General features: G+C 38.2%; 1 protein-coding gene across 15 annotated transcripts; it reads right to left on the bottom strand.

Annotated features, from left to right (window-relative positions):
- Positions 1 to 1646: 1646 nt before the first annotated feature.
- phka1a (phosphorylase kinase, alpha 1a (muscle)) lies at positions 1647 to 26438 on the bottom strand. 15 transcript variants are annotated; one of them, XM_051400425.1, is made up of 36 exons: positions 26121 to 26438; positions 23642 to 23800; positions 23457 to 23504; positions 22772 to 22940; positions 22282 to 22364; positions 22067 to 22147; positions 20431 to 20529; positions 20185 to 20331; positions 19538 to 19591; positions 18378 to 18500; positions 18198 to 18293; positions 17276 to 17383; positions 16775 to 16853; positions 16565 to 16699; positions 15505 to 15614; positions 15255 to 15399; positions 15051 to 15129; positions 14396 to 14559; positions 11052 to 11213; positions 10839 to 10933; positions 10592 to 10737; positions 10017 to 10170; positions 9143 to 9301; positions 8934 to 9063; positions 8450 to 8551; positions 8200 to 8315; positions 7948 to 7983; positions 7720 to 7755; positions 6702 to 6737; positions 6500 to 6535; positions 6123 to 6152; positions 5317 to 5361; positions 5021 to 5182; positions 4598 to 4651; positions 3951 to 4151; positions 1647 to 3855 (listed from the first exon to the last, which is right to left on the bottom strand). In XM_051400425.1, the coding sequence occupies exons 1-36, from the start codon at positions 26196 to 26198 to the stop codon at positions 3682 to 3684; spliced, it is 3831 nt and encodes a 1276-aa protein (XP_051256385.1). In that variant the 5' UTR covers positions 26199 to 26438; the 3' UTR covers positions 1647 to 3681. The 15 variants fall into 15 exon arrangements, with proteins under 15 accessions (XP_051256385.1, XP_051256392.1, XP_051256386.1 ...); XM_051400432.1 differs by having other exon boundaries at positions 14492 to 14559; XM_051400426.1 differs by lacking the exon at positions 6123 to 6152.

Here is a 26438-nt window from a genome sequence, read left to right as displayed (position 1 = left end):
TGTCAGAGATAGAAACCAATAGAGCTTTAATATTCAGTTATAGCTCCCCTGGGCGGTTATAACATTCCTTATCTGGTTTCAACTTTGGTTCAGAGACACGAGTTGAAGAGGACAAGACCTCTACAGGCAAAAAGTATTGACAGTTTTCTGCAGATAATAAATAAGAATTAGATGTTTTCAAACTGTTTTTGTGTTTTTTTGTGGTTTAAACTTTGAACTTGTGATGATATCTGATATAAAAACTATGTTTTAAAATAGCTTAGCATTTTTATGAGGCCTTAATATTGGCAAAATGGTACTTAATTTCTATATTAATATTGTAAAATTACTTCCTTTTTTTGTCATGTAATAGCAACTTCTCTGGTTTAAATATACCGTCATTGGTTTGGACTTTGTTGTATAATGTTCCCCCCTCATTTTCTGTCTCCTTTCTACTGTCTGCTATCAAATAAAGGCAAAAATACCAACTTTAACACTTCTCTAACACATCATTTAACCAAAACCTTCCCCTGTAACACTGGACAGCAACGGACTAAAATAAGGAAAGATTAAACATTACAATCGCTGCAAGAAAACTGGAATACAGCATCTCGGTAGCCAAAGAAAGACTACAGATTTAAATATTATTAGATATTATAGTCAAAAAAACATAAGGAAACAATACAACAAAGCATAAAAGAATAAAAAAAAACTTTACTATTGTCACTTAAATCTCAACATTGATCATATTATTGTAAAATCTCTCCATAAAGCAGATAAAATGTTAAGAATGACCCCAAACTGGGAACAATTAAGTTATAATGACACTGGAATTAGTATAAATATATTGTGCCACCTGCTGGATGCTTTAACCCAAACATTTAAATCTTTAAACAGCCTTTATTGTGATTATAGGTCTGGTTTAAGATATAATATAATGTATCATATAAGTGCACAACTGCTGTAACTTGTTTGTTTCTTGAGTTTCTCTAAATTTGTTTTAACTATATGTTGCTGTTTGCACAATAAAAGTTGTTTAAATTCAGATTCATTCATATATTTCATCATTTTAAGGGGCCAAGAAACCCCCCTAATAGTAAATCATTCAGTTTATAAATAATGGCATTAAAAGTTTTTTTTTTTAAATATTCTATTCTGTTTATATTTTGAGTTTCTGGAGGGTTTAAAAACACCAAAAACAGGGTTTGTTCGTCATCGTTACTCTCTCCTCTCTCCTGGATTTATCCATCTGAGGCCCACAAGGTCAAGAAGTCCAGATGAAATAAAGTTTTCTCTTATACACTATACTTATTTTCTATATATTGTTATCTACTGTAATATAATGTACATACATATACAATATTACACTCTTATATCTTTATTTTCTATATATATTGTAATTTAATGCACATATTTTAATGTTCTTATTATTTCTATTACTTAAAGTCTTTTTTTAACAACTTGAGCAACTGTAATGAAACCTACCAAAGTATTTCATATATAAATAGCCTGCTTGGAACAATAATGTGTGTCTGCATAAAAAAAAAAGTATAATTTTCCTATTAAAAATCCATAAAAAGTCATCTACTCCAGCTCCAACTGTAGAAACAAGAAGAAAAAACATGTTTTTGAGTAGAATTTGTGTCAGAAAAAGCTCAGAAACAACATATTTTCTCCGTTTTATTACAGAATTAGTTTCAAAAACAACAAAAAACATCCGACAGTACGGTAGTTCAGTGATTCTGTTCTCAGGCTTTAATGTTACGTCGAGAAGTGACCGTTTGTAGTTCACGTGGAGTGTGGCGCTCACACGTTTCAAATACCTTTAGCTGAAACTTCATTTATTCTCTGTAACATCTTTATGTTTTCTCACAGAATCCTTAAAAATGTAAAACAACAGATGTGCGTAAATGGCCAAAAGTTTTACTGCAGTTATGCTAAAATAAGTCAAACTAAATAGCAGTAAATTAAATTAAGGCGTTTCCCTTCTTAAGAGGACAGAAATCTGAATTGCACAAATTAAACAGACTTTAGAAATCACTGCATTCAAACATAACAGTAGTTTTATACGAGTACAGTTTAAGTGCACTGCATGCTGAAAACTCTCCAACAAACACAATAAAAGCTCTTTATGTTAAAAAAGAATCACTACACAATCTGCTATAAAAACAGCAGCCCTGTAGTTTCACTCGTTGTAAGTGCAGCAGTGTTTAAGGCGTTTTAGCTTCTTTAATTATCATTTGAGAACTATAAAATAAATAATAGATTTAATATTCAGCGTGTAGGATCGGAGGTAAACTGAGGCGAGCGGCAGTGAAAAGCACGCGTGGTAATAAATTAGGCTCGATTAGAAGAATTATAACGATTTGTTTTTGAGTCTCTGAAGTTAAAGAAGAGCTGATGACGATTCGGTGGAAAACAAAGGTATAAAAACTGTGCGTATTGTTGCTGAAAAGTCCTATGAGTCAGTGGTTACTTGCTGTAAATAAACTGTAGTCCAAGACAACCTTTATTGGGTCCAAGACCAGGTCTAGTAGAGTCCAAAGAGAGAGACCGAGTCAAGACCGAGATGAAAACAATTATTTTCCCACTGCTGAAGACAGGTATACGATTCTAAGTGATGCTGACTGGTTGACTGGTAACCATGGTTACATGGTGCACTAACCAGGCAACCATTGTTAGTGCCCCCCCCTCTTTATATGGATGTTTGTATTAAACTAATACCTGTTTTTTCGATTCATCAATGGAGGAAGTTCCTTCAGGAAACAAAACGTATATTTCTGGACTCATGAGATAAAAAATAAAAGTTTTTACATCAGGACATGTACGGAAAAGGATTGAAAATGAATCTTTTATTTCACTTTAATAGAATAAGTGTGGTGATTATCTTTTCCTATTGTCAACAAATGCCATAAAAAGACCAGAACACAACTCTGTGTTACTCTATGAATCTCTTTTTCTATGTGTACAGCATGAAGGAACCACAAACTCTTATTTTGTTATTCAGCCTCGTGTTGTACAACAAATGTCCTCGATTCCTCGATATGCATCCATACCCTGATGTATTTTATTCCTCTGCCCCAGAGAGTTTTGTTGTTAATTGATCTAAAAAAAAAAAACATGCTCCTTCATTAAGATGATTAGCACTATTCTGCGTCGTCGTACCGCTGCAGTAAAAGCACCAAACGAGTATTACTGTGTGAGAAAATAGTTCTTTTTTTCGGTGGAGCCCTTTTTTAAGCCACACAGTCAGAAGTTGAGATGGAGGGACGAGAGCCGCTGAACCACTTTGTTTGACTGCTGTCTGGTGATGCAAATATGAGGTTGCCATGGAGACCAGGACGGCAAAAACATTGAGGGCTTCCCTTCGATGCACACAGTACTTTTTATCTAAAAAAACCTTTAATTTATTGACATTTTCTGTGAGTTTGTTGTTAAAAGTCTGATCAGATTCTCACATAAAGCCTATAAATAAAATACTGTAACATGTTTCACTCTGCACACACACACACACACACACACACACACACACACATACATACACACACACACACACACACACACACACACAGTGACGATATCTACTCATGTGCTGTTAATCTGCTACTTTGTTAAATGTGAAAAAATGCTGCAAAGTTTAGCTTTATCGTTTTCTACTGAGTGGTTTCACCCCTGATCTGGTGTCACATGCCGACCCCCTTCTCACTGCACCGCGCACGACCCGCTGGGCAGGAAGTCCTGCACGTACACCGCCACGGCCTTGGTGAGGTAGGTCATGCTCCCGAAGCGGCCACTGGGGGCGCTGTCGTACAGGAGCCTGCACACGCCGGTGGACGGGTCCTTCTCCAGGATGTGCTCCTCTGCTCCCAGGTCCGTCTTGGGAGGTGGAAGAGGGAACAAGAAACATGCTGCCTTACTTAATCACATAATAAAACTATTAAAACACTGGATTTGTTGTCTTTTGAAGTCACCTGATCCTTGTAGAACATGTCGTTGGCGAGGTGGACGATCTTCTCCACGTGGATGATGGAGCCGATGGTCGGGATATCCACGTCGGCCAGCATGGTGAGCACCAGGATGGCCTCCACCAGCAGCTGTCGGTACTCCGGCTGAGGGACGCGGTTAAAGACCGTCTCCACGTGGACGGAGAATTTTATCTCTCCTGGTGTCATCTGCAGGGAGAATTAAAGAGATAAAGAGAAGACGAGGAAGAAATAAACGCACTGATTTTAATTTGTGCCTCTAAACATGCAACTTACATACATCTCAGCTTAATTAAATAAACCTGTAATTCAAATACTCAGTACTCTGGTTTACTCTGACATTAATTATATACTGAATAATACATCTTTTTATTAAAACGTAATACTATAACTTTAACATTGTAGTATAATGCACATATTTTTACATGCTACTTATTTATTATTTAATTTTTTTCTTATAATTTCTCTCTGTTTAGATACATTTCTATTCTAAAATGGGACCAGCTGTAAAGTAATGGCTGTAAAGGTATGGCTTTATTTTGTAAAGTGAGATTAACAAAACCAGCAGGGGAAAAGGGAAAAGAAGACAATTTCAGGAACATTTCTGTGGACAATTATTAAAGTGGATCTCTTACCTCTCTGGTGGTTGAAGAAGGAAGGACGAACCCTTCTATGGACAAACCGTGGCACTAGAAGACAACGTGTTTGTATGATCACTACTTTGCATAGAAACACTTTTATGACTTTTAATCCAGGCCTTTGTACTCGTACTACACGTTAGAAACAATAAAAAAATTAAAATCAGTGTAAAAAAGCTGTTTGTCTGATTGCTGTGGCCTGAAATGCCACGGAGAAAAGTGAAATTTCACAAATATTTGAGCTTATTATGACTTTTCTGTATAACTTATTCAAAGTCGAAGGCAACTTGTTCCATTAGGAATAAAATCACACTGTTGGGAGTCACAACTACAAACAAGGAAGTGAGTTTGGTGACGTATTGCTCAACGTTTTGCTCAGAAAACGACTACGATTGGTCAAATTTGTGGAAAAGAACCGACCTTCTGCAGGATCTTCCAGACTTTCTGGTAGAACCCCACCGGAACTCTGTTCAGCGCTCCGTCCAGACGCCTCCTGCGCAGCCATTGGCCGTGCCTGGTATCCTTGGCAACTGGAATGCTCTCCGGAATGTCCAGAGATTCTATGGAAGGCAGCCTGTACCTCTGAACGGCCACAACGACAAGAAAGAAATGCATTTAAAGCTCTGTTTGTTCTGGAAGAACGGCGCCCTCTACCTGTTTCAGAAGTATACAGCTGTATAACGTCAGAAATATCTGATTAATAGACAAATCTTTACCCCGGATTCAAGGTTTTCTATGTCCAGAGACTGAGATCGCATGCCCTGAGAGGCAGAAAAAGAAACACAAAAGGAGAGGGAGAGAAACAAAAAGGATGCACAAAATGAAAAAACAAAGTGTGAAGTGTGAGACGGATAAAAACTGTGAATGGCAACAAAACAACCCCAAAGCCGTCGGGTTATGGCTTCTAGAAAATGAGCATGCATGAAAATCAGGATTTGGAAATAAGAGAGAATTAGAAATGAGGTTAGAAAACAAAAGATAATGGGTAAAAAAAACAAATAAAAACAGATTAATTCATCCAACAGCTCTTTTGGGACAAGCTGGTGCCAAACCTGCGTCCTTCTACCTGTGTCTGCTTAACTCACAATAAATATCTTAAATCAAACATTTAATTAGCCAGTCGACAGGAGATTCATTGATTCATGAATTACGAAAACTTTATAATAGTTTAAATAACTTATCGATCAGAAATGCCAAACTTCCGCTACTTCCAGCTCCTCAAATATAAACACATGCTCTTCTTCAACCCAAACTAAAACAATTTATATTCATTAAGAGATTTTTGATGAACAAAAACAGCATTTGTGACCATTTTTATAACAGTTAATTAAGAATATAACTGGATTGATACTGAAAGCGATAATTAGTTGCAGCTCTGCAAACAATAAATAATTAAAGATATTAAAGTTACATTTGAAAATTAGCATTAGAGTGTTAATCACTCATCTGATCGGCGCGTGTTAAGTATTTAAGATGAATTAACACTCAGAAAACCAAGTTTAAAGCTCGTTAATATCGTCACCTTGTGAAAGGAGGTCACTGACTGGTCGAGCTGAAATGGAGACAAAAAAAATCCGCTTTGGATTACAGACTTTAACCCCTTACGAACCCGTTTGTACCCAAAATCCAAGTACAGTACGTCGATTTCTCCTCATAAATAACATTATTGTTTTATATGAGTGATAGTCAAGATGTGACTTTACTGAACAGGGTGATTAATTCAGTTCATTAACGCCACTATAATAACAAACCCAGTCATTTCATCAGCTAATCACTGACACCACCATCATCATCATCACAACCTCTGATCCATCTACATGGAAAATGAACACTTAATTACTGCGTCTAACTCTTCCTCGCTTCTTACAGAGTCTCAATAATGAACTTCATCATCATCACCTTAACTGAGTCGGCCAAAGACGCCCTGCGGTCCATCTGCAACAGAGGAAGACACAATGAATTCAAACGCTAAATGTTCAACCGTTAAGTCGTATGTCCTCGTCAAATCGGCATCATCGACATTCGTTTTCAATTCACAGCTCCACAGCTAGGTGAATTAAATCATCATCATCATCATCATCATCATCATCATCATCATCACCTCTGAAACTGGCTCTGTCAAAGACAACCTGGGGTCCTAGATCAAAACAAAGACAAAGACAAGCAGCGTTATGAAGCTGAGCTCATTCTTGACTTTTCGGAAACAGCAAAACAACCTCGCTTACTCAGACTCAATGACGGCCTGAACAATGATCCAACTTCATTCTTTCGACTTTTCATCCATGTTGGCTTAAAAAGTGAGCGCCACAATCATTTTATGATCTTGAAGAGAAGTTGAAAGCTTCCGAAAAAAAGAGAGTAAGTGACCCTTGACTAGTGTTGTACTGAAAAATAGTTAGTAACTGTTACTAGATGCTTCTCTCAAAAGTTTACCAATAACTTTATATACTTTTAAATGCTCCAGTTCTCTTATTAATGCACTCAGCTGTCAGATATATTATTTTAATGTATCTAGTTATTAAAATTTACCGACCACCAGAGGGCAGCAGCTCCTGGTGGTCCTACCTCTAAGATACAGTTACTGTCTCGGTTAGTAAACAGGAGGATTCAGTAGAATGAGACACACAAACGGGTGTAAACACTAACCGAGCTTCGCTGCAGTCGTTAGTTAATAAACAGTTTTTTAATGAATGGGCTGAACTGTCTTTGGGCCACCGTAACGCTGTGTGACGCTAGATCATGAACCGGAGAATCTAATTTCAGTAATTTAATTAGATTTTGACTTTGACTTTGATTGTTTTATTAACTGTTGTCCAACATGGATGAGAAGTCCTAAAACTGAGCAAACTCCATGTGATGATGAAGCCAGTGTGATGCAGTTGAAAGCTCTGGAACAACTTTCCATTGTAACTGGCAGAAATTAGGACAGCTATGAATAAAAAAAAAAACCCTCAATGAACTCTGATTGGTGATGTTTACATGGAAGGTGAATTAACACCTACAGCATATCTTGTACTTACTACTTTAATTTACTGATAACTGACGTATTCACAGTAAATAAGAAGAAGAAACAGATTTAATTCTGCTGATAAGTTAATATTCCTTCATGTGATCATCACCTTAAAGGGGTCCGTCAAAGACAACCTGTGCTCCGCCTGCAACACAAAACAAAGTTGTAAATAAATCACAAGTCAACAAGCTGCTCTGGTGATTTATTTAAAACTGAGGATGTTCAACATCAACATCAATTCGTTCATTTATAATAATCAACGTTTTCTAAATCTAAATCTTCCACAATTATCCAGGTGAATTACCACCTAATCTGATTCAACATCTGCACTCATCACCTTACTCGGATCCGTCAAAGACAACCTGTGTTCCAGCTGAGAAAAAGACAGAAGTCAGTTTGCCATAAAAGCACAAGATTTTCAAAATAAAATCCTCCTCTCCCTTTATCGCTTCCGACAACTCTTCACCATCCTCTGGAGGTCGAGCTACCACCAAAACCTTTTACCTTCACTCCTGTTTTAACGCTGACTTTAAAGTGTCAGGCTACCAACTACCAAACTCTTTATTCCGCCTCTGAGCGAGCGTCCTACCATCCTCATGTCGCTCTTCAGTTTGCTGATGCCGGCTCTCTCGCTCTTGGTGGCGCCCACGTTGCCCAGGTGATGGATGGAGATGGCGGGACTGACTCCGGCATCCAGCTCTCTAACTGTGGACGGAGGGGGGAGGGGGGCAACCTTACAGCGAGAAAAATGGCGGATTGTGTGTGTGTGTGTGTGTGTGTGTGTGTGTGTGTGTGTGTGTGTGTGTGTGTGAGATACAGGATTTGGTTGGTGGACTGACCGCTGCGTTGGACTCCAAACTCCTTCCCACTGAGGATGTGATGGAGGAGATTCTTCAGTTCTGATGGACTGAGACTCATCAGGCTCTCTGTAGCTTCCTCTCCTACACACACACACACACACACACACACACACACACACACACACACACACACACAAAGTCAGAATAATAATTGATACGATAAAATAATTTGACCACAAAAGTACAAATGACATGTATGTAATTTTCAATCTGTAACAATTTTGTTAATCAAATAATCGTTTCTTTTCAGCAAAGTTGGCAAAAATTCACTCGACATTTATATTTTCTGGTTTTCATACTCTATTAACGCAGTAAACTGAATATCTTTTTGGTTTTAGACTGTTGGTCAAACAAAACATTGAAAACAATTGAGTTTGTGAACTTGTGACGGGAGATTTTTCACTGTATTTTATAGACAATCTGTTTTAAAATATCACTCGTCTTCCTCTCTTTCCTGCCGTACCTGAGCAGTTGAGTGACTGGGCGAGCTCGGTGGCCATGACCTGGATGATGAGGCCGATACGGAGCCTGAACATCTCGCTGAAGAGGCTGGGCTGAGTCCTTATGCTCATTGCCAGGTACACCATAATCTCCTGGAGGAGGGAGGAGGGATTAAAGAGGAGGACAGGAGGACACATTCACAGGTGACAGTGGAGGACGACGTGGGCTCACCTGAGTCAGTATGGCCACGCTGATGTTGCTGTCGCTGGCCTCGTCGATGACGGCGGCCAGCTGGTCTGGAGGTATGGGAGCGGTGATGGTTTTCTCTCTCGGCTCAGGAGGCAGACCCACCGTCAGGTGCTTCTGGTGCGCCAGCAGATCGGAGCAGGCCTGCAAACAGAACGCAAACAATCAGTAAAACGAGTGCTGGGAAATATGAGATATGGCGTAATGTGATGGACGATAATGAAATACAGATATAGACATAAATAGAGCCTTTTCTCCCATTTTTTTGTGTCAAAGTTCAACAAAAAAAGACCTTTCTCCTTAACAAAAAGGTCTATCTCTACAGGGTCATTTCCATTTATTTATTTTATTTATTTGATTACAATTGCACCAGAGTTAGCCAATAGCTAATTTGCATCTGTTGTCCCTGGGCAGGTAAACAAAACAACGACCACAGAACTGTAAATATACACTAGATAAAACAGCACAATACATGAAAGTCCATCAAGTGTGAGATAATAAATGACGTCCATAATGTTGTCAGACACTAACATTAACAATCTGAGCCTAGAAGAGCCAGAAACAAACCTTTTTAGTGGACGTTCATTGATTACACATTGCAGCTGCCGGCTGCAGTGCTCTCGCTCAATAATGGACCAATTTCAGAAAACGTTGTCCCCATTAGTCACAAGGGGTTGACCCTAAAGGAAAACCTCAACCCTATTTTCCAGGAACAATTTATTATTTTAATACTGCCTAATTTAAACTTCATTTAGACCAGATCACCACTAAAGTTTAACCATATTTTACAGAAACCCATTCAACTTGCAGAAAACAACCTCCTTCGTGGCTGTTTTATCTATAACCGTGTGCGTCGTACCGAGTCGAGCTCCTCCACCTTCTTCTTCAGCATACCGGAGATCATCCGGATGAGGCTCCAGTGTTTGAGTTCACCCGCCTTCTCGTAAAGGTCGGACAGCAGAGATCTCACCGTGGAGCCTTTACCGTGCAGATGAGTGTCCCAGTCCATCCCCCTGCAAGGGAGGTTTTAATTTCACACAGTTTAATAGCATCTTTTCAACTCTGTATGGAGGTTTGACCACTTCTCTAAATTGATCTTTTGGTGCAATACTATTCATTTATTACCATTTGTTGTTTCCATATTCTATTAGAGCTCATTTGAATGCCATTTTAACTTATTGGTGGCGTCACAAGCCATTCCCATTTTAAATAATCTATACAAAAACAAACTATTTTTTAAAGACAAGGCTCTGAGAGAGACATGGACATCAGTAAATTTAGGAAAAGTAATAAATATTTTTTGGCTTTCTCTTCTTCAAACCGTCTTAAAACCACACAAGACACAATTCTTGATTAAAACCTAAATTACAAGAAAAACAAAGACTAAAAGTTCTAGTTCTAGGTAGTCGAAGCGTAAAAAACTGTGTATCTCACTTGTCTTTGAAGAGGATGTAGAGAATATCGGCCTGGTCCTGGAGACACTGAGTGTCTTTCAGCAGCTGGGCCAAAGCGTTATAGTCGATGGCACCGCTGGCATCTCTGGGGATACCGCTTTCCGTTGTGACCGACACCTCTGGACCCTGGAGGACACAGAGGAGAGGGGAAAGTGGAAGTTAAAGCTGGAAGGGATGAAAGGTAAAAAGGTGTATAGTCTGAACTACATGAAGACGTGAAAACACACCTGAGCTGCTTGCGGCGCAGCGGGCTCTGGGAGGTTCAGATTGAGGGACGGCTGAGTGGAGCGAAACAGTTTGTTGGGCAGGTACATGTTGACATCTGCAGGAGAAGTCTGGTGTTACTGAGTGTTAATGTCTTCAGAAGGAACCTAACACAGCATTTCACTCTCAACAACAAGATATTGGTGTCTGGGAAGTCTTATTTTGTCCAGACTCACTGTGTATGTCGAGGTCTTGAGCCTTGTTCATGAGAGACACCATCTCCTTGGTTTTGGTGGCCGCGGCCTTGAACCTCCCCAGACCTCCGACCTGCCGTTTGGGCTTCTTGGGGGCAGAGTGAGCCAACAGGTGGTCCAGGTACTGGGCGAGGTCGTCGGCCTCTAGAGAGGAGGACGAAAAGGACAGAGGAAGGGGGAGAGAGAGAGAGAGAGAGAGAGAGAGAGAGAGAGAGAGAGAGAGAGAGTAGAAAATAGGATAAAGAAGGATGGAGATAGAGAATCAATAAAAGTCACAGAGAGTGGGAAACAAAAAGGTTTATCAAGTTTAAGACACCAATAGATTCAACTTTTTTTTATTTAGTGTACACATAGCTTATTAAAAAGTAAAAAAACATCTCAACTAAAACATCTAAATTGTCTAAATTGGTATTTAATGGTGTCTTAACATCAATAAATTCATGTAAAATTGCAGTTTTTAAAAGGTTTGTTCATCAAAATCTCCTAAAAAACACACTGTTCCATACTCACCTAACGATATCTCTCCATGCATATATACAGAAGTTAAAACATTGTTAAAACTGTTTTAAAGTCATGCTGCTGTTAAGTTCTCATCCATCATCAGTGTTTTAGTGGTGGATATTTAAAAAGAAAACACCATTAACAGTGAAAAAAGAAACATTATCTGCATGGTTAGATACACCGTGTATGAGATTTTAGGTGAACTGACCCTTTAAAACAGTGACGATTATGACATGCTTCATCGTTCATGTGACACAAGTACATTCGCTAACAGGCAGCAGCCAGTTTGAAAACATGCACGTGTATTAAATTAAAGCCACACATTCACTGGATGCAAGCATCAAAACCAGTGACCCAAAACATAGGTGATTGTGAAGGTTTTTATTATTATTTTATTATTATAAACAATCTGTAAATTAGAAATTAAAGCAGGGTTTCTCAACCTTCTGTACGAGTATTAGGGCCAGACTAAGAAAAAAAGCTCAACCAAACAGCCGCCTCAGTCTGAGCCCAGCAGCCGCTGTTTGTCTCAGTCGTACCGTACAGTCAACAGGGAAACTAAACTATTGATCATTTCGTCGTTAAACAGTTTTGCTGGCTGAGCCAACAGGCTGACAGTTCTCGTAATGTTACGACTTTATTCTCGTAATATTACGACTTTATTCTCATAGACCTAATATTATGACTTTATTCTCGTAATATTACGTCTTTATTCTCGTAATGTTACGACTTTATTCTCGTAATATTACAACTTTATTCTCGTAATGTTACGACTTTATTCTAGTAGACCTAATATTATGACTTTATTCTTGTAATATTATGACTTTATTCTTGTAATGTTATGACTGTATTCTCGTAATATTACAACTTTATTCTCGTAATGTTACGACTTTATTCTCATAGACCTAATATTATAACTTTATTTAATTTCGACTTTATTTCATAGACCTAATATTATGACTTTATTCTCGTAATATTACGTCTTTATTCTCGTAATGTTACGACTTTATTCTCGTAGACCTAATATTATGACTTTATTCTAGTAGACCTAATATTATGACTTTATTCTTGTAATATTATGACTTTATTCTTGTAATGTTACGACTGTATTCTCGTAATATTATAACTTTATTCTCGTAATGTTACGACTTTATTCTCGTAGACCTAATATTATGACTTTATTCTCGTAATATTACAACTTTATTCTCGTAATGTTACGACTTTATTCTCGTAATATTATAACTTTATTCTCGTAATGTTACGACTTTATTCTCGTAGACCTAATATTATGACTTTATTCTCGTAATATTACAACTTTATTCTCGTAATGTTACAACTTTATTCTCTAATAGTAAGACTCCGTAATATTATGACTTTATTCTCGTAATATTACGACTTTATTCTCCTAATGTTACGACTTTATTCTCGTAATGTTACGACTTTATTCTCGTAATGTTACGACTTTATTCTCGTAATATTACAACTTTATTCTCGTAATATTACGACTTTATTCTCGTAATATTACGACTTTATTCTCAAAAATATTTTTTTCTCTTAGTATGGCCCTAATACTCCGTCGTACTATTGAGCCACGACCCCTGCGATTGATCCTTCCTAAGCCCCGCCCCTTTTTGCTCTGTGCTCCAATAACAGTCGAGCTTCCCTCGGCTGACTTTCTCCGTTTCCTGTACGTAGAAACGCTATGTGCTGGGCTCGTCTTTGTTAAAAATACAACCACATTTTAAAGATGGTTAAAAGATAAAAGTGACACATATAAAGTCACATCTTACGTTAGCTAACTAACAGTTGATTACTTTACCGCAGTTTGTTGCACGGTACGTTAATGTGATTTTGTATATAATATATATGTATGTCTTTATATGTTTTATGGCCCGTCTTATGGTGAAACCAAAGACAAATTTCCACATCTTTCGTATTTATATCCGTAGCTAGCTACATGGAGTCTTGGCTAGCTAGTTAGATCTGAAAGCTAATGTTAGCAAAATGTAAACACATGCAGCTCTTCTTTGATCTAAATTAAAAATAAATTATATTTATTAAGAGGTATTTAACGAACAAAACAGCATTTGTGACCATTTCCATAACAATTAATCAAGAATATAACTGGAAGATTGATACTGAAAGCAATAATTAATGCATCTTTGCTAACATTTGAAAATTAGCATTAGTGTTAATTCATCTTATCAGCGCTTGTTAATTATTTTAGATGAATTAACACTCAGAAAACCAAATTTAAAAGGTTGTTAATATCGTCACCTTTCCACATCTTTCGTATTCACATCCGTAGTGTTAAGGCTACATGTAGTTAGCTAGTTAGCTGGTGTTTTGCCAACATCCGACTATGTGATTGCGACTTTAAAGTCTGTGTGTCGCTTTTATCTTTTAACCATCTTTAAAAACCCTAGTTGTGTGTTCAACATAGACGAGGCTAGCACATAATTAAACACGGGAAAAGGAGAAAGTGTAGCAACTGTTATTGGAGAGCAGCGCCAAAAAGGGGCGGGGCTTAAGAAGAGCAAAACCTTCCAAACAGCCACCGGAGATCAGTACAGAGTGGATGCGGACGGGGGGGAAAGATAAGTGATGATGTGACAGCAGGATGAAGCAGGAAGTGGTGATTAATAAGAATCAGGTTACTCGGTTTCAGGTCAAAGGTCAAACCAAGGATGGAAAACAAAACAAGCGCCACCTGCTGGTGATAAACTCCTCGTATCAACACTTTAATCCGGTTTTCCATCTCTGGAGTCACCATCCCTTCCCCCATCCATCCATCCAACACTCTGCGCTTTTTTTTTTCGTCTTACCATCATCACAACGTAACTCATGCACGTATCCATCGCCGTCACGCTCATCATCACCATACTCTTCGTCGTGGCGGCTCATGCTGCCAGAAGCCTTACCGTCCAGGAAGCTCAGGTGAGCGAAACAGGAAGTGGTCAAGAACTCCGACAGCTTCCCCGTCTGGATCCTGGAGGGGAGAAAATACGTCATGTATACTTTTAGCGTCACAAGGACAAAACCTTTAAGTCTTATCGGACAATAAAAGTGACGAAGAGACGAATAAATAACCTTTAAACTGAAGCTAAATAAAGGGAAAAACCTTTATAATGTTAATTTCTTGGCACTGAAATAGAGCAAATGTCAATGAAGCTACACAAACTGAGGCTGACTGTATTTTAACTATTAGATTTTATAGTAGAAAACCTGAAGTTAGACATTTTTGAGTAGCTACCAAGAAAAAAGTGATATTTTTCTTTTTTATTATGAAATTAAATCTAAATAAAATAAAATAAATTTTGTATTTATCTACCAGAATTACTGCATATCCTTAAAGTCTTTATTTTTTTTCCTTAAATAACTAAAATTTTGACTGATTTTTGAGAAATTTTATCTTATAAAAAAGCCCCTCTTCCTGTCGTTAAATTCCCAGAAGTCCTCGGTATTCCCGGTAAAATTCACCTCGCTCCTCCGTAATATCCGTCCTGCAGCTTCTTCAGTGTGGCCAAGACTGCAGGGTCCAGGTTTGTGTGGTTCTCAGCTGAAACAACAACATCAAAATGAGGAATAAACGCACTAAAAACTCAGCTTTTATTGGGTTAAACATCTTAAACGACGGAATTTAACTCGTTTTTAAGTCGTACGTGGTTGCATGTTCGTACTTACTCAACATCGATTGTGAAATGGGAAACGTGACGGTGGGTCGTCCGGTCATCCTCCACCTGGACGAGAGGTAGGCGATTTCTGTCCTCAACATCTCCACGATCATTTTGTTGTCCAACGCCAAGTAGAACTGCTGGTGGTCGATGAACTGGAGGGATTATGGGTAAACGTTACTCTATTTTCACCAGATTATGTCAACTGATACTGTGTTATTGTAGCGGCTGTGATTCTTAGCCTGTGTTTTCTCGCTAACCTGAGGTGTGAAAGAGAATATGGTGTTTCTGATGATGTAGAATTTGGAGGTTCCCAGGACTCCTATTCTCCTGTAGGGTCGTCCCGTCAGACCTAACCTCGGGTTACGACCTGAAGACAGAGCAGGAAAGTGAGGGAAAAGGCCCGGAGAGGAAAAGCATTTGTGTAGATGTTGAAACTTTCTAACCTTAGAAAGTCAGATTTAATTAAAAGAGAAGAAGAAAAAGGGAATCAAAATCCTTAAAACTAGACGTCTGTTATAAATTTAGCTCCAACAGCTGCTGGTCAATTCACAAGGTCAGACCTGGCAGATAAAGATCAAAGGCTGCAGCAGCACAAGATAAAATACATAAATAGAGGTTAAATATGTGTGTTGTTGTGCCACCTAAACTCTCAAATGATTTTGAGAACGAGTCAAATTTAAATTGTAGAGTTCTTCCTGATCTCCTGCGAGATCAGTCAACAGAAATTATTAACCTGACATCTGACATATTGATTTTCTTTCTGTATTTTTTATGTCTTCATTCTGAGCTTCCATATAAACATTACAAACTCGTACTGTGCAGTTAAAACCCACAAAACTTTATTTTAGATTCTGTGATCATTCAATTTTGATCAAAATATCAAAATGTTAACTTATTATTTCATAATTTTGACTCACTATTTTTGTTTGTATCATCAGCTATTTTTTTTTCTTCTGGCATTAACGAGCTTCCGTATATTTAAGAGGTTAAAGAAACACTTTTAATAACTATGATCAGAGACCAGCACTATATATTTTTTTAACTTTCATTCACACTGTATGGATTAAATTATGAACTATATTATAAAGTATTAAATGTTTTTATCAGATTCAATATAAAAGATGACAGAATTATCGTTCTAAATGATAAAAAACTGGTGATTAAACCTATTATAATTATACGTATGTATCTTTGATAGGGACCTGTTAACACTTATTGGCGCATATGTAGCATTAAATTATCCGAATAAAGCATAAACAAACATGATAACTTGCTGTCACCAGTCAAACTGTCAGAAAACGTCCACTGAGGTCGTACCGAGTCGGGCGTAGATGTGGCTGAGGACTCTGGACGGCTGCACGTGGATGGGATGGATGTCCGCAACCGTCTCCACGTCGAGGCCGTTCTTCAACAGCAGCTCTTTGATCTCCTCAGTCTCTGCTAGAATCGACACTGCAAGAGGAAAAGAGAGCGCATTATAAAACTACTGCCACTGTAGTTTCCAACGTAACATCCACCGATACTCACCCTGTACGACCACATCAGGCTTGGGGATTGTGGAGAAACGTCGGTTAAGAGGGTCGATCTCTCCGGGGGCGAGAAATCCCTGAAAGTTGGGACACAGGTTAAGAAGTCAGAGCCCCAAAATCAACAAGAATTTAGTTTTCTTTGAGAAAAAAGGGAGATCTGAAGATTTAAAAGGCATCATAAGAAACAATTGAATCAATTAAATTAAGAAACAAACAGTGGAGCAAAAGCAATGAGAATACATACATCAAACGGTACAACAATATTAGTAAGATATATATTTAAAAAGTTGTTAAAAGTATACTTAAAGTTTATAAAATGCCGCACAAACTGAGTAATTCTTCTTCAACTTACCCTCTTTTTATTTAAATATGCTTATTAGTAGCTTAAGAATCTCCTGGTATCGTCTCCACACGTATTCTTGAAAATAATCTGCCCTGAATGTGTTAATTAATTAATATACTGAAGGATTATTTAGTGTTAGTGTTTGCAACGGCTCACCTCGGACAAAAGGTTTCCCAGGATGTAGAGAGACTGTCCCCATTTCAGAGGACATTTCCCCATCGGGATCCTCTCCACAGAGTGAGGGTTCATGTACTCCTCCTCCACCTGTTGTTATATACAAACAAACAAACAACAATGTTAAAGCTTTAAAACATGAAAGATATTCATAAAACACAGCAGAAATAATAAAGATATAAGTATCACTAGAAACTACTATGGAAGCCCTGAGAGGCATGTGAGAAAACATTTATTCAAGTGATCAATTTTGATCAATTTTGGATTTAATTACACTTATGATGGATTATTACGACATCCGATACAATGTTTATTCAACAAAAACAAACAAAAAAAGTTTTTTTTCTAGCATAATCTTTCTAAATTTTTTTAACTTTCAACTAAAACTTTGAAACAAATGGAAAAAAGTTTATTTAAGTTACTTTTTTTATGTAATACTAATTTTGGCCACAAGAGGCTCAAGTGCACCGCTACCCATTGCTCTATATAGGACTATAAACATTATGTTCTCTTCCAAGTGAGTTTACATTTCTCTTAGCTGCAGTTAAAATACATTTTTAGCCAAAATAAAGACGTGGAAGTAATATCACATAACTTACTAACAGCCTCTAGTGATCGAAATGAGTATTACAACAACAAATACATAAAAAATGATCCTGACCTAAAAGAAACTACATGTTTCTCATGTTAAAAAAATAATAAAGTTACTAAAGAAAGATTATTCTGGCATATTTCAGCTGTTCTTAAGTCATAAACACAAGAAAGAAACAATTTAAAAACGGATTTTCCGTACAAAAGACACTAGAAACAACACTGATTGATCTCAGAGAGGGCAGCAGCTCGTAGCTAACACTACACAAACCATTAACAGTCTCTTATAAAAGCGTCACAGACGCGTTTTTACCTTATCTGGAGGGACGCTGTAGAGCTCCGGCACCAGTCGAATCCCGTCTTTCTGTTTGATCAGGATGCCCTCCAGAGCCTCCTGGTACTCCTGCACCTGAATTAACAGAGTTTTACATCCAACCGTTGACCTCGAGTACGCAAATATATGCTTGGAAGCTAAAATACTGATATAAATTACCTGTTCGGGGCTGTTGATGAAGATGCCGTCCAGTATGAGGTAGGTCCAGAACAGAGGCCACTCACACTCGATGTTTTCAAACAGCTTCAGCTCCGCAGACTCGTAATAAAGACGGTTTGGATCCTGGAAGAAGAAGACGAAGGGACGCAAGTCATCAACGTGTGCGAGGGCAGAATATAATAATATGTATTTAATGTTGTATTGATCCCTGCAGGAACATTTCTTCTCTATAAGAAGGTCAGATGTTACTTTATCTACAAATCCACATATCTGAAACTGATTGGACTTCATTTAAAAGTTGCCCTGCTGCACAAATACTCACTTACAAAAGCTCAGACAGATTATTATGTAAGTTATTCTCGGTCCTTTAAGACTTTAAGACTATTTCCTTCACAATGTTGCACTCACACACACACACACACTGATAACTGGAAGCTTCCCAGTATAACCACATGCTCACTGTTGGTCACTCAGTAGCTCTACATGATGATGAGACACCAAAACAACAGTTGATGAATTAAAGTGTTTTAATTTGTGTTATTAACACAACACAAAACAACTTCATTAATATTTCTTAGCAGCAGAAAATCCACAAAAAGTTGATTAAATTAATACTTATTTACGTCTTGTACAATGTCACTCAACTGAACTGTTGTTTTTTTATACTTTATTTGCTTTCTCTGCTTTCTTAAATCGGACATGATGCAAGTTTCCTTTTTTTTGGGGTGGGGGGAGAGATTTATTTTCTAAAAACCCTGAAATGTCAGACACTTAATGCCTGTTTCTGTTTTTATAAATAGTTGGTGGACTGTAAAAACACCACAGACAACAATAGAAATAAGTGACGGTTAAAAGCAGAAAGGAACTCTGACGTCTAAAGAATAAACACACTTTCTATCCAAACAACGCTGAACACCAGCTCCTTAAATTTATCACAAGAAGTGGAGGAAAAAAAGTAGTGAAAGAAGAGTTTAAACTTTAAAACAAGAGTCATCTGAACACTAGGGACCTCCTTAAAGTACACAAACAACAATCTACTCAGCATTTCCTCCTTTAGATGAACAACATGCAATCTGATGGAGTAACATTTTCTTTGCCCACCACTTGTGCAACAAACAAAGTGTGCAACAAACAAAGTGACATTAAAAGGATCATCTGACCTCTTTGGGGGTTTTGTGTCCGTCTCTGAGGAACCTGCAGCAGCCGTATCGACCCTGAACGGACACAGAGAGAAAGTCAGTGAGGACACATTCAAACATTAAACATTCAACGGCGCAGCCTCTTCCGTACATGGCTTACTTTATATGGCTTCATACTGTCTTTATGTAATGTATTCATCATGATTTGTTTGCTCTGAGTATATTCTTTCCTTATAAAGCTCCTTTTTTTACATTCTGAAATCGTGATGGGAATTTTCTGACATTTAAAAGATTAATCAACAACATCTTTATCCTGTATCAGTGAAAACAGGACTATATCTCAGCATTCAGTTCATCTAAATGGAGAAAAGTAACTAAAAAAGTACAAGTTATTGTAGTACTTTTCAAGAAAAGAAGCCTATTAAGTCTTTATGATTGTTAAAAATGATTAAGATAAACAGATAATTGTATAAAGAGTTCCCTAAACAGGAAATAATCTGCTCAAAATTCATCCAAATCTCTTGTTTTACACAAACTTTTTGTAGTTACTGAGTTTAATATTTGGGTTTATTGTACAGTTTTGAATATAAAATGAAATATCCATAAAATATATGTCATTAAACGATAGAAAAGGGCTCCCCCTTAAGGAAAAAGGTACTTTAATCCACCTGCAGTTTGGAGATGATCTCCTCCTTGGTCATGTTGACGATGCTCATGTCCTCCACAGCGAAGGCCGGGTAGGAGATGATAGCCAGGACTCCGGCGTCCACCTCTTTAGACATGGACGCTCTGGGTAACATGGACGTCAGAATGGACTGATGCAGGAGGAAGAAAGAGACAAATGAGGGACGGATACAGTCGATATTCAGCAACCAAAAATAAGAGTTAATATGACGTGTAATTTATGTGTCTACCTGGCAGTGCTGGATGTCATCAGCCAAGGCGTGGACCACAGATCCTGGTCCTCCTTTGGCCCCAAACAGGTTGAGGTCATCCAGAGCCTCCAGAGCTGCCTGGAGGACAGACAGCAGTCATGTGACCCTCGTTAAAAACCAGATACAATCGTTTACATGCAGTAAACATACAGTAGATTATAACACTGTATATAGTTCACTGTAGTACGCAGATTAAAAGTACTGAGGCTTGTATTGTTCCCAGATTTTTACCACAAAAATACAAGCTGTATTTGTCCTGGGATTATGTTTTTATGATATTAACCAGATTATATTATGTAGTTTATTTCAAAATGAATATATAAATGGATTGCATGTGTTAAATAGAGCCTAACTGACATTAATAATTGGCTACATAAACAAAGTTTTCCCTTCAAACAAGGACCCTATAAATTGGGTTATTATTTGGCGCAATATCTCAAAGTTGTGCAATAAATTTCACTATCATAATATATATAATAGTAACAGGAATAAGTTTCCAGTTAAGTTTACTGTTAAAATTCTGAGAGTAAATACAAAATAAATATGTATAAAACTGTCAAATATCCACAGAAATCCTATAAAACGTGTATTTACTGCAGATGTTATCTGTCATTAATATATATGTAATAATCCAATAATGAACAATAATCTTGGTCAGGCTCTAGAATCAAGTATAATTATAGTACAATAGATATAATACACAACATTATATGTGTGTATTGTGTGTATATACACAGTAGCAGTACATCACACTAGTGTACACGTTACAATCAGTTCCTGCTGTTTTGTGTCTATAAATAATAATAACTATAATTAATGAAGCAGGGAACATCCTGCAGGGGTGCCTGTTTCCAAAGGCTTAAATTAAACCCTATGTGTGTGTGTGTGTGTGTGTGTGTGTGTGTGTGTGTGTGTGTGTGTGTTGGGTACTGCGAGTACTGTGTTATTTCTGAGTGAGAAGCCATTCTTGGAAGACCACACAGAGAACCCGATACCCCCTGTTCGCTGCCGCCGGCCGGCCAAGGACGGCAGCCGGGGTCAGGCACCAGAGAACAGAGTTCGTATCCTGTTATGTGAAAACTTTCATAACTACGAAATATTCTTCAAGGATTTCTGATGTTTCCTTTTATTTTGAAGGATTATCTGGATTGAGTCTGATTAGATTCACGTTATAAAACCTTGTTTAAATCCTCAATAACATGAGAAACATGCTCACATTTACCAAAATAAAATGAGGCTGTTAGCTTTAATTCTTTGAGTATTTATCTATACTGACATCTATACTTTCAAGCACCAAAACAAAGTCCTCCCATCTGACCCCGAGTTTAGTTTGGAGAGTCTGGGGGCCGTCTAAAGGTCAGCGTAAAGGCCGCTGCAGCGACTAGACACCTTCCACCGTGCCAGAGATTTTTTACTGGAGCACCTGTTCTGCCTCTGTGGTTGGGAAGCTTTGCTCAGCACTCAGGGAGCTGTTTTTCCTCCTCCAGCTTCCCAACTGTTCCTCCTCCTCACTCCTCCAACACACACACACACACACACACACACACACACACACACACAGGACTACAAGGAAAAGACATACTGTGTGTGTGTGTGTGTTTGTGTGCGCACTCACCTTGGCCATGCCGATAGAGCTGGCGTTAATCTCAGTGATGCCCTGGTTGGTTTTGTCTCCTCGTTCCCACATCCCATAATCCTGTAAAGGAGCCGGATAAAAGAGGAAATGAACGGGAAAATGTTTAAAATGGATCGAGGAATTTAAAGTTAATACCAGCAGGAGGTCTGTTTTCCCTTTTTAAGCGACAGTGTTGACAATAAACAAACACTTACGGCCACTTTGTAAGCTGCCTCGATGTAGAACATGAGATTCTGAATTACGTCCACTTCATCTTGGGTGTAGACGATGTGGAGACCTGAGGAGGGAAAACACTCATCAATGTAGAGGTTTGATCCCCAAACCGGGATAAAATCTGTGCAAGCTCGACCTACGGAAGCAGTTTTGGGCCCGAACTTGTCCAGAAATGAAATTCAAATCCATAAACACCCCACAATTCCCCATAAATTTACTCAGATTGAGCAGTTTTTTTAATTTATCCCACTGAACTATTAACTTAACTCAAAAGTTTATGACGTTTTTCCTTCAATTTGTCAAGAAAAGAAGCTTATTAAGTCGGTATGATTGGTAAAAATTATAAAAAACAAACGGGTAATTGTATAAAAAGTTCTCTAAACAGGAAAAAAAATCTACTAAAAATTAATATTTCATTCATTTAACATGTAAAAAGAACCCAAAACATCTCTTTGTTGCTGAAATATTTACCGGCTGCCGTCATCTGAGCGAGGAAGAGCAGGAAGAGTGAGGTGGCGTCGACCTGTAGGTGACCCCACTGGTCGTCTCCGACAACAGGGGCACAGGTCCTGGTGTTGTACTTGGCGTGGAGTGAGTCTGAGGTACTTCTGCTGTATTTAAACTTCTCCACTTTATCCAGCTGGAGGGGGGCAAGAGGACAATTATATACATATATTGTAAAAAGAAAGAAATACATCAATATACAACATACAATGATACACCTTGTTTATTTCCAGTTTCTTAACAAAGGTTCCTAAAATGTTGTTATATGATGGTATTTTTCTACAATCTGCTACTTATTGTGTATTCAAACCTGCTTTATTCAATATTTTAATCTTCAGATTAGCGTGAAACTGGTTGCTCGTAGTTACGACCCCGCAGTTAGTCCTGTTTTAGCGTCTTTTAGCTCAATTTTTTGGTTTCATAGCCACAGATTCTACTGTTTGCGATTTTTGGGGGCAACTATTTTCAGCACAAATGTTCTGGTAAGCCCAAAACAAGTTAACCAAACTACAAAAAATTAGTATTTAGCCTTTCTGAATCGGGTAGCAGAGGACTTTATGTGGGTGAGGCTTTAAAAAGGTGAATTATCTGGGTTTAACTTCAGCTCTCTACAACAGAAAGAGGAAGAATTAAACACTTTGAGACAACCTACCTGCCTCATTATGCACTGGAGGATGCCTCTCATTAGCTTCACCACACTCTAAAGAGACAGAGAGAGACACGTGATCACTGCCGGTGAGCAGGCAGAGAAGAACATGGAGGCCTTTGAAGAATTAATTTGACATTTAAGGGATTTTAAAAATGATGATTAATGATTTTTTCCCCCCCGTGATCTACCTGCTCCAGTTCGTAGGCTTTGGCCTTGTCTTCGTCCCTGTCGGCGTTCTTCCTGTAGGCCAGACTGAGGGCCCACACGGACATGACGCTGTAAACATTGTCTCTGACCCAGGAATGATTCTGATCCGAGCTGCCTGGGAGAAGACCTGTCACTGGATCCTGAGAGAGAAGGTCAGGGGTCAGCAGTTTACACAACCTAATGACTGGACAGCGTAATGCACAGAAGGGGGAGCGAATTAACCTTTGTGTGGTTGTCTGACAGAATATTTGGCCTGAATATATAAGACAGAGAACTTATATAATATATATTAAAGACAAGTCATAATTAATAACACTCTGAGGGACTTTTACAGTAAAATTAAAGCACTTTTAAGTACATAAATCAAACATTTCCAGACTCTTTAAGCCGTAACAACATATAAATTGTTACCATAAAGTTCTCAGCTTTCCTTTAAACACACAGCAATCAAAGTTTATTTTACCAGCTGTTCACATTAACTCTGATTGTATGTTTTGATCATGATTAATTAATGCTTGTAAAGGATCAACACAGGACTTATCTACTACGAATGCTGAATTAACACGACTGTAATCGTTCTGAAATGAAGGATCTTTTAAGCTCGTACCCACCAGAGGACGTCAATTAATACAAATATTGTCTTCTTGTAGGAGAAAACACAACATTTGGTTGTGTGGGGACATAAAATATGTGAAAGAAAAAATATTTAGACCCAATCTGCTGTTTTTAGAAGTAAAGAAAACTGTGTTACTTTCTGTTAAAAAATTGTACAAAAAAAACACATTAAAACGTCTGGATCATATGTAAACATGTGTTTATCCAAAAAACTACATTTCCCATAAGCCCCATTGCTTCCTGCTGCAAAAGAGGATGTTTACAACCCTCTGATAACCTCAAAATACACACGCAAATGAGATATTGTGAGAGCTGAAACTAAATTCCTCATTTAACTGCAGTTCATCTTTAAACGTCGTATAAAAACAGCCTTTTCTCTCTCTGTTATTCCTCCTGAAGAGCCACTGAATGATCATTTCAGTCTCCTCTTTCAACACAGAGTCAGGTTTCATCACTCACCCGAGTTAGAGAAATGTCACACAAGGTGGCTTCTGGGCAAGTTGCACAAATACAGCAGCGAGACATGTCCGATCTTTCTTCTTCTTCCACAGAAAACGGAGTTAGAAATAGAGTTATTTATGTGTTTAGAGTTGGAAAACTGTTATTTTACACGTGGAATAGACTATTTTACCCCCCTGACAAGTTCTAAATCACCACTAGCAGACTAGATTGATTTCCTATCAGTGCATTAATCTCTATTAATCAGCTGCATTATCCTCTACAGAGTCTCTGCTCTCGCTGCCGCAGTCATTAGTGCAGCGATCCATCTGAGCACTGAGCTGTATACAACTGGCCAACAGCCACCTGGGACCGATTCAAATGGTGACTTCACGTCGAGTGTGTCCTCTTTTCATCCTCCACTTGAAGTTTCTTGTGGTTGAAATGACAAAAACGTACAGGCCAGATGATTAAAACAAAGAGATAACAAAACCTCTGGACCCCCTCTTCCTCCTCTCTTCCTCCTCAGTGTCTTTATCAACTCCAAAACAACACAACGGACACAATGTTTTGGTTTCTCTCTCGGTTTTTGTAGCCTCTATTCCACCAGAATCTCACTAATTCACTGGGATTTTCTCTAGTTGTTGCTGCTCTTCTGCAGTGGACAGATAAGATTTCTCTCCACGGCTTTCATGCAAAATCCTGCAGCATGAGCAGCAGAGGAGGAAGTTATCTGTGTGTGTTTGAAGATGTTATTTGAGGGTTTAGAGACTCGGTTTTAAGGGTTACGGTTACAGTTAAGTTAAGAAAAAGGTACTATAAGGAGTTTTTTAACTGGTTATGTAACACTGACGCCTCTGTGTGACTCTATATAAACATAAAAGCCCACCAGAGGGTCTGATTCCCCTTGAAATCAATGAAACAGTACCGCTTCTGTCCACAGGGGTCGCCAGAATCAACACACAAAAGAAAGTTCCTTATTGCTGCTTAAAGTGCAACTTTATAACCTCTATTTCACTACATTTAAATGGGAAATATACAATTTATTTCACTTTAATTTATCAGATCACTTTAAATGTATTGATATATGTGATTATTTGGGATTAAATCAACATTTATGGAGCAAACATCCCTACAAAAAGCCTCCTAAATCCTGTGTCAAGTGTTCCCATGTTTATTATTCGGATTAATAATAATGTGCAAAGGTGTGCAAGTGCAAAAAAATATATTAATCTACCTGCAATAAGACACACAAAGTAATGAGTGTGTAATATGTGTATAGTGTGTGTTTGTGCTCATGCATTGCGCAATTTTACTTCACCTCCATGCACCAAAACGTTTGATTTCGAGCTCTGACTGACTTTATTTAACTTTAATCCTTCATTAAAGTAAAAGTTAAACACTCACTTGGTGTCTGAGGATCGTTTGCTGCACCATCCGGGCATAGTTGTCCAGTTTAACGCCCGAGTTGCTCCGGCTTCTCATGGTGACCAGCCTCGGTTCAGTTCGGGGGTTCAGGTTCAGGTTCAGGTGGGTTTTTTATTTTATTTTTTAAAGAGTTTCAACGACAACCAGAGCTAATAAATCCTCCGCTGTGAAGTCATGTCTTTCTTCGGTCGTCCAAAAGGAGCCGAGAGGGAGAGGAGAGAGTTCACAGGCGACCAGAGAAGCTGCTGCACCCTCCGTTTGTCTTTCAGGAGCTCCGGAGAGGGTTGAAACCTGAAG

The sequence above is a fragment of the Dicentrarchus labrax genome, unplaced genomic scaffold (assembly GCF_905237075.1).
Source record: "Dicentrarchus labrax unplaced genomic scaffold, dlabrax2021, whole genome shotgun sequence".
NCBI classification, from domain to species: domain Eukaryota; kingdom Metazoa; phylum Chordata; class Actinopteri; family Moronidae; genus Dicentrarchus; species Dicentrarchus labrax.
This window is presented reverse-complemented; position numbering and strand designations above follow the sequence as displayed.

Coding starts and splice junctions, on each gene's coding strand:
- phka1a (XM_051400425.1), bottom strand. CDS start 26,198: ATGAGAAGCCGGAGCAACTCGGGCGTTAAACTGGACAACTATGCCCGG. Junction 18,294..18,377: donor TCATCAACAGCCCCGAACAG/GTAATTTATATC, acceptor CTGTTAATTCAG/GTGCAGGAGTACCAGGAGGC. Junction 16,854..17,275: donor TGGGAAACCTTTTGTCCGAG/GTGAGCCGTTGC, acceptor CCCAACTTTCAG/GGATTTCTCGCCCCCGGAGA.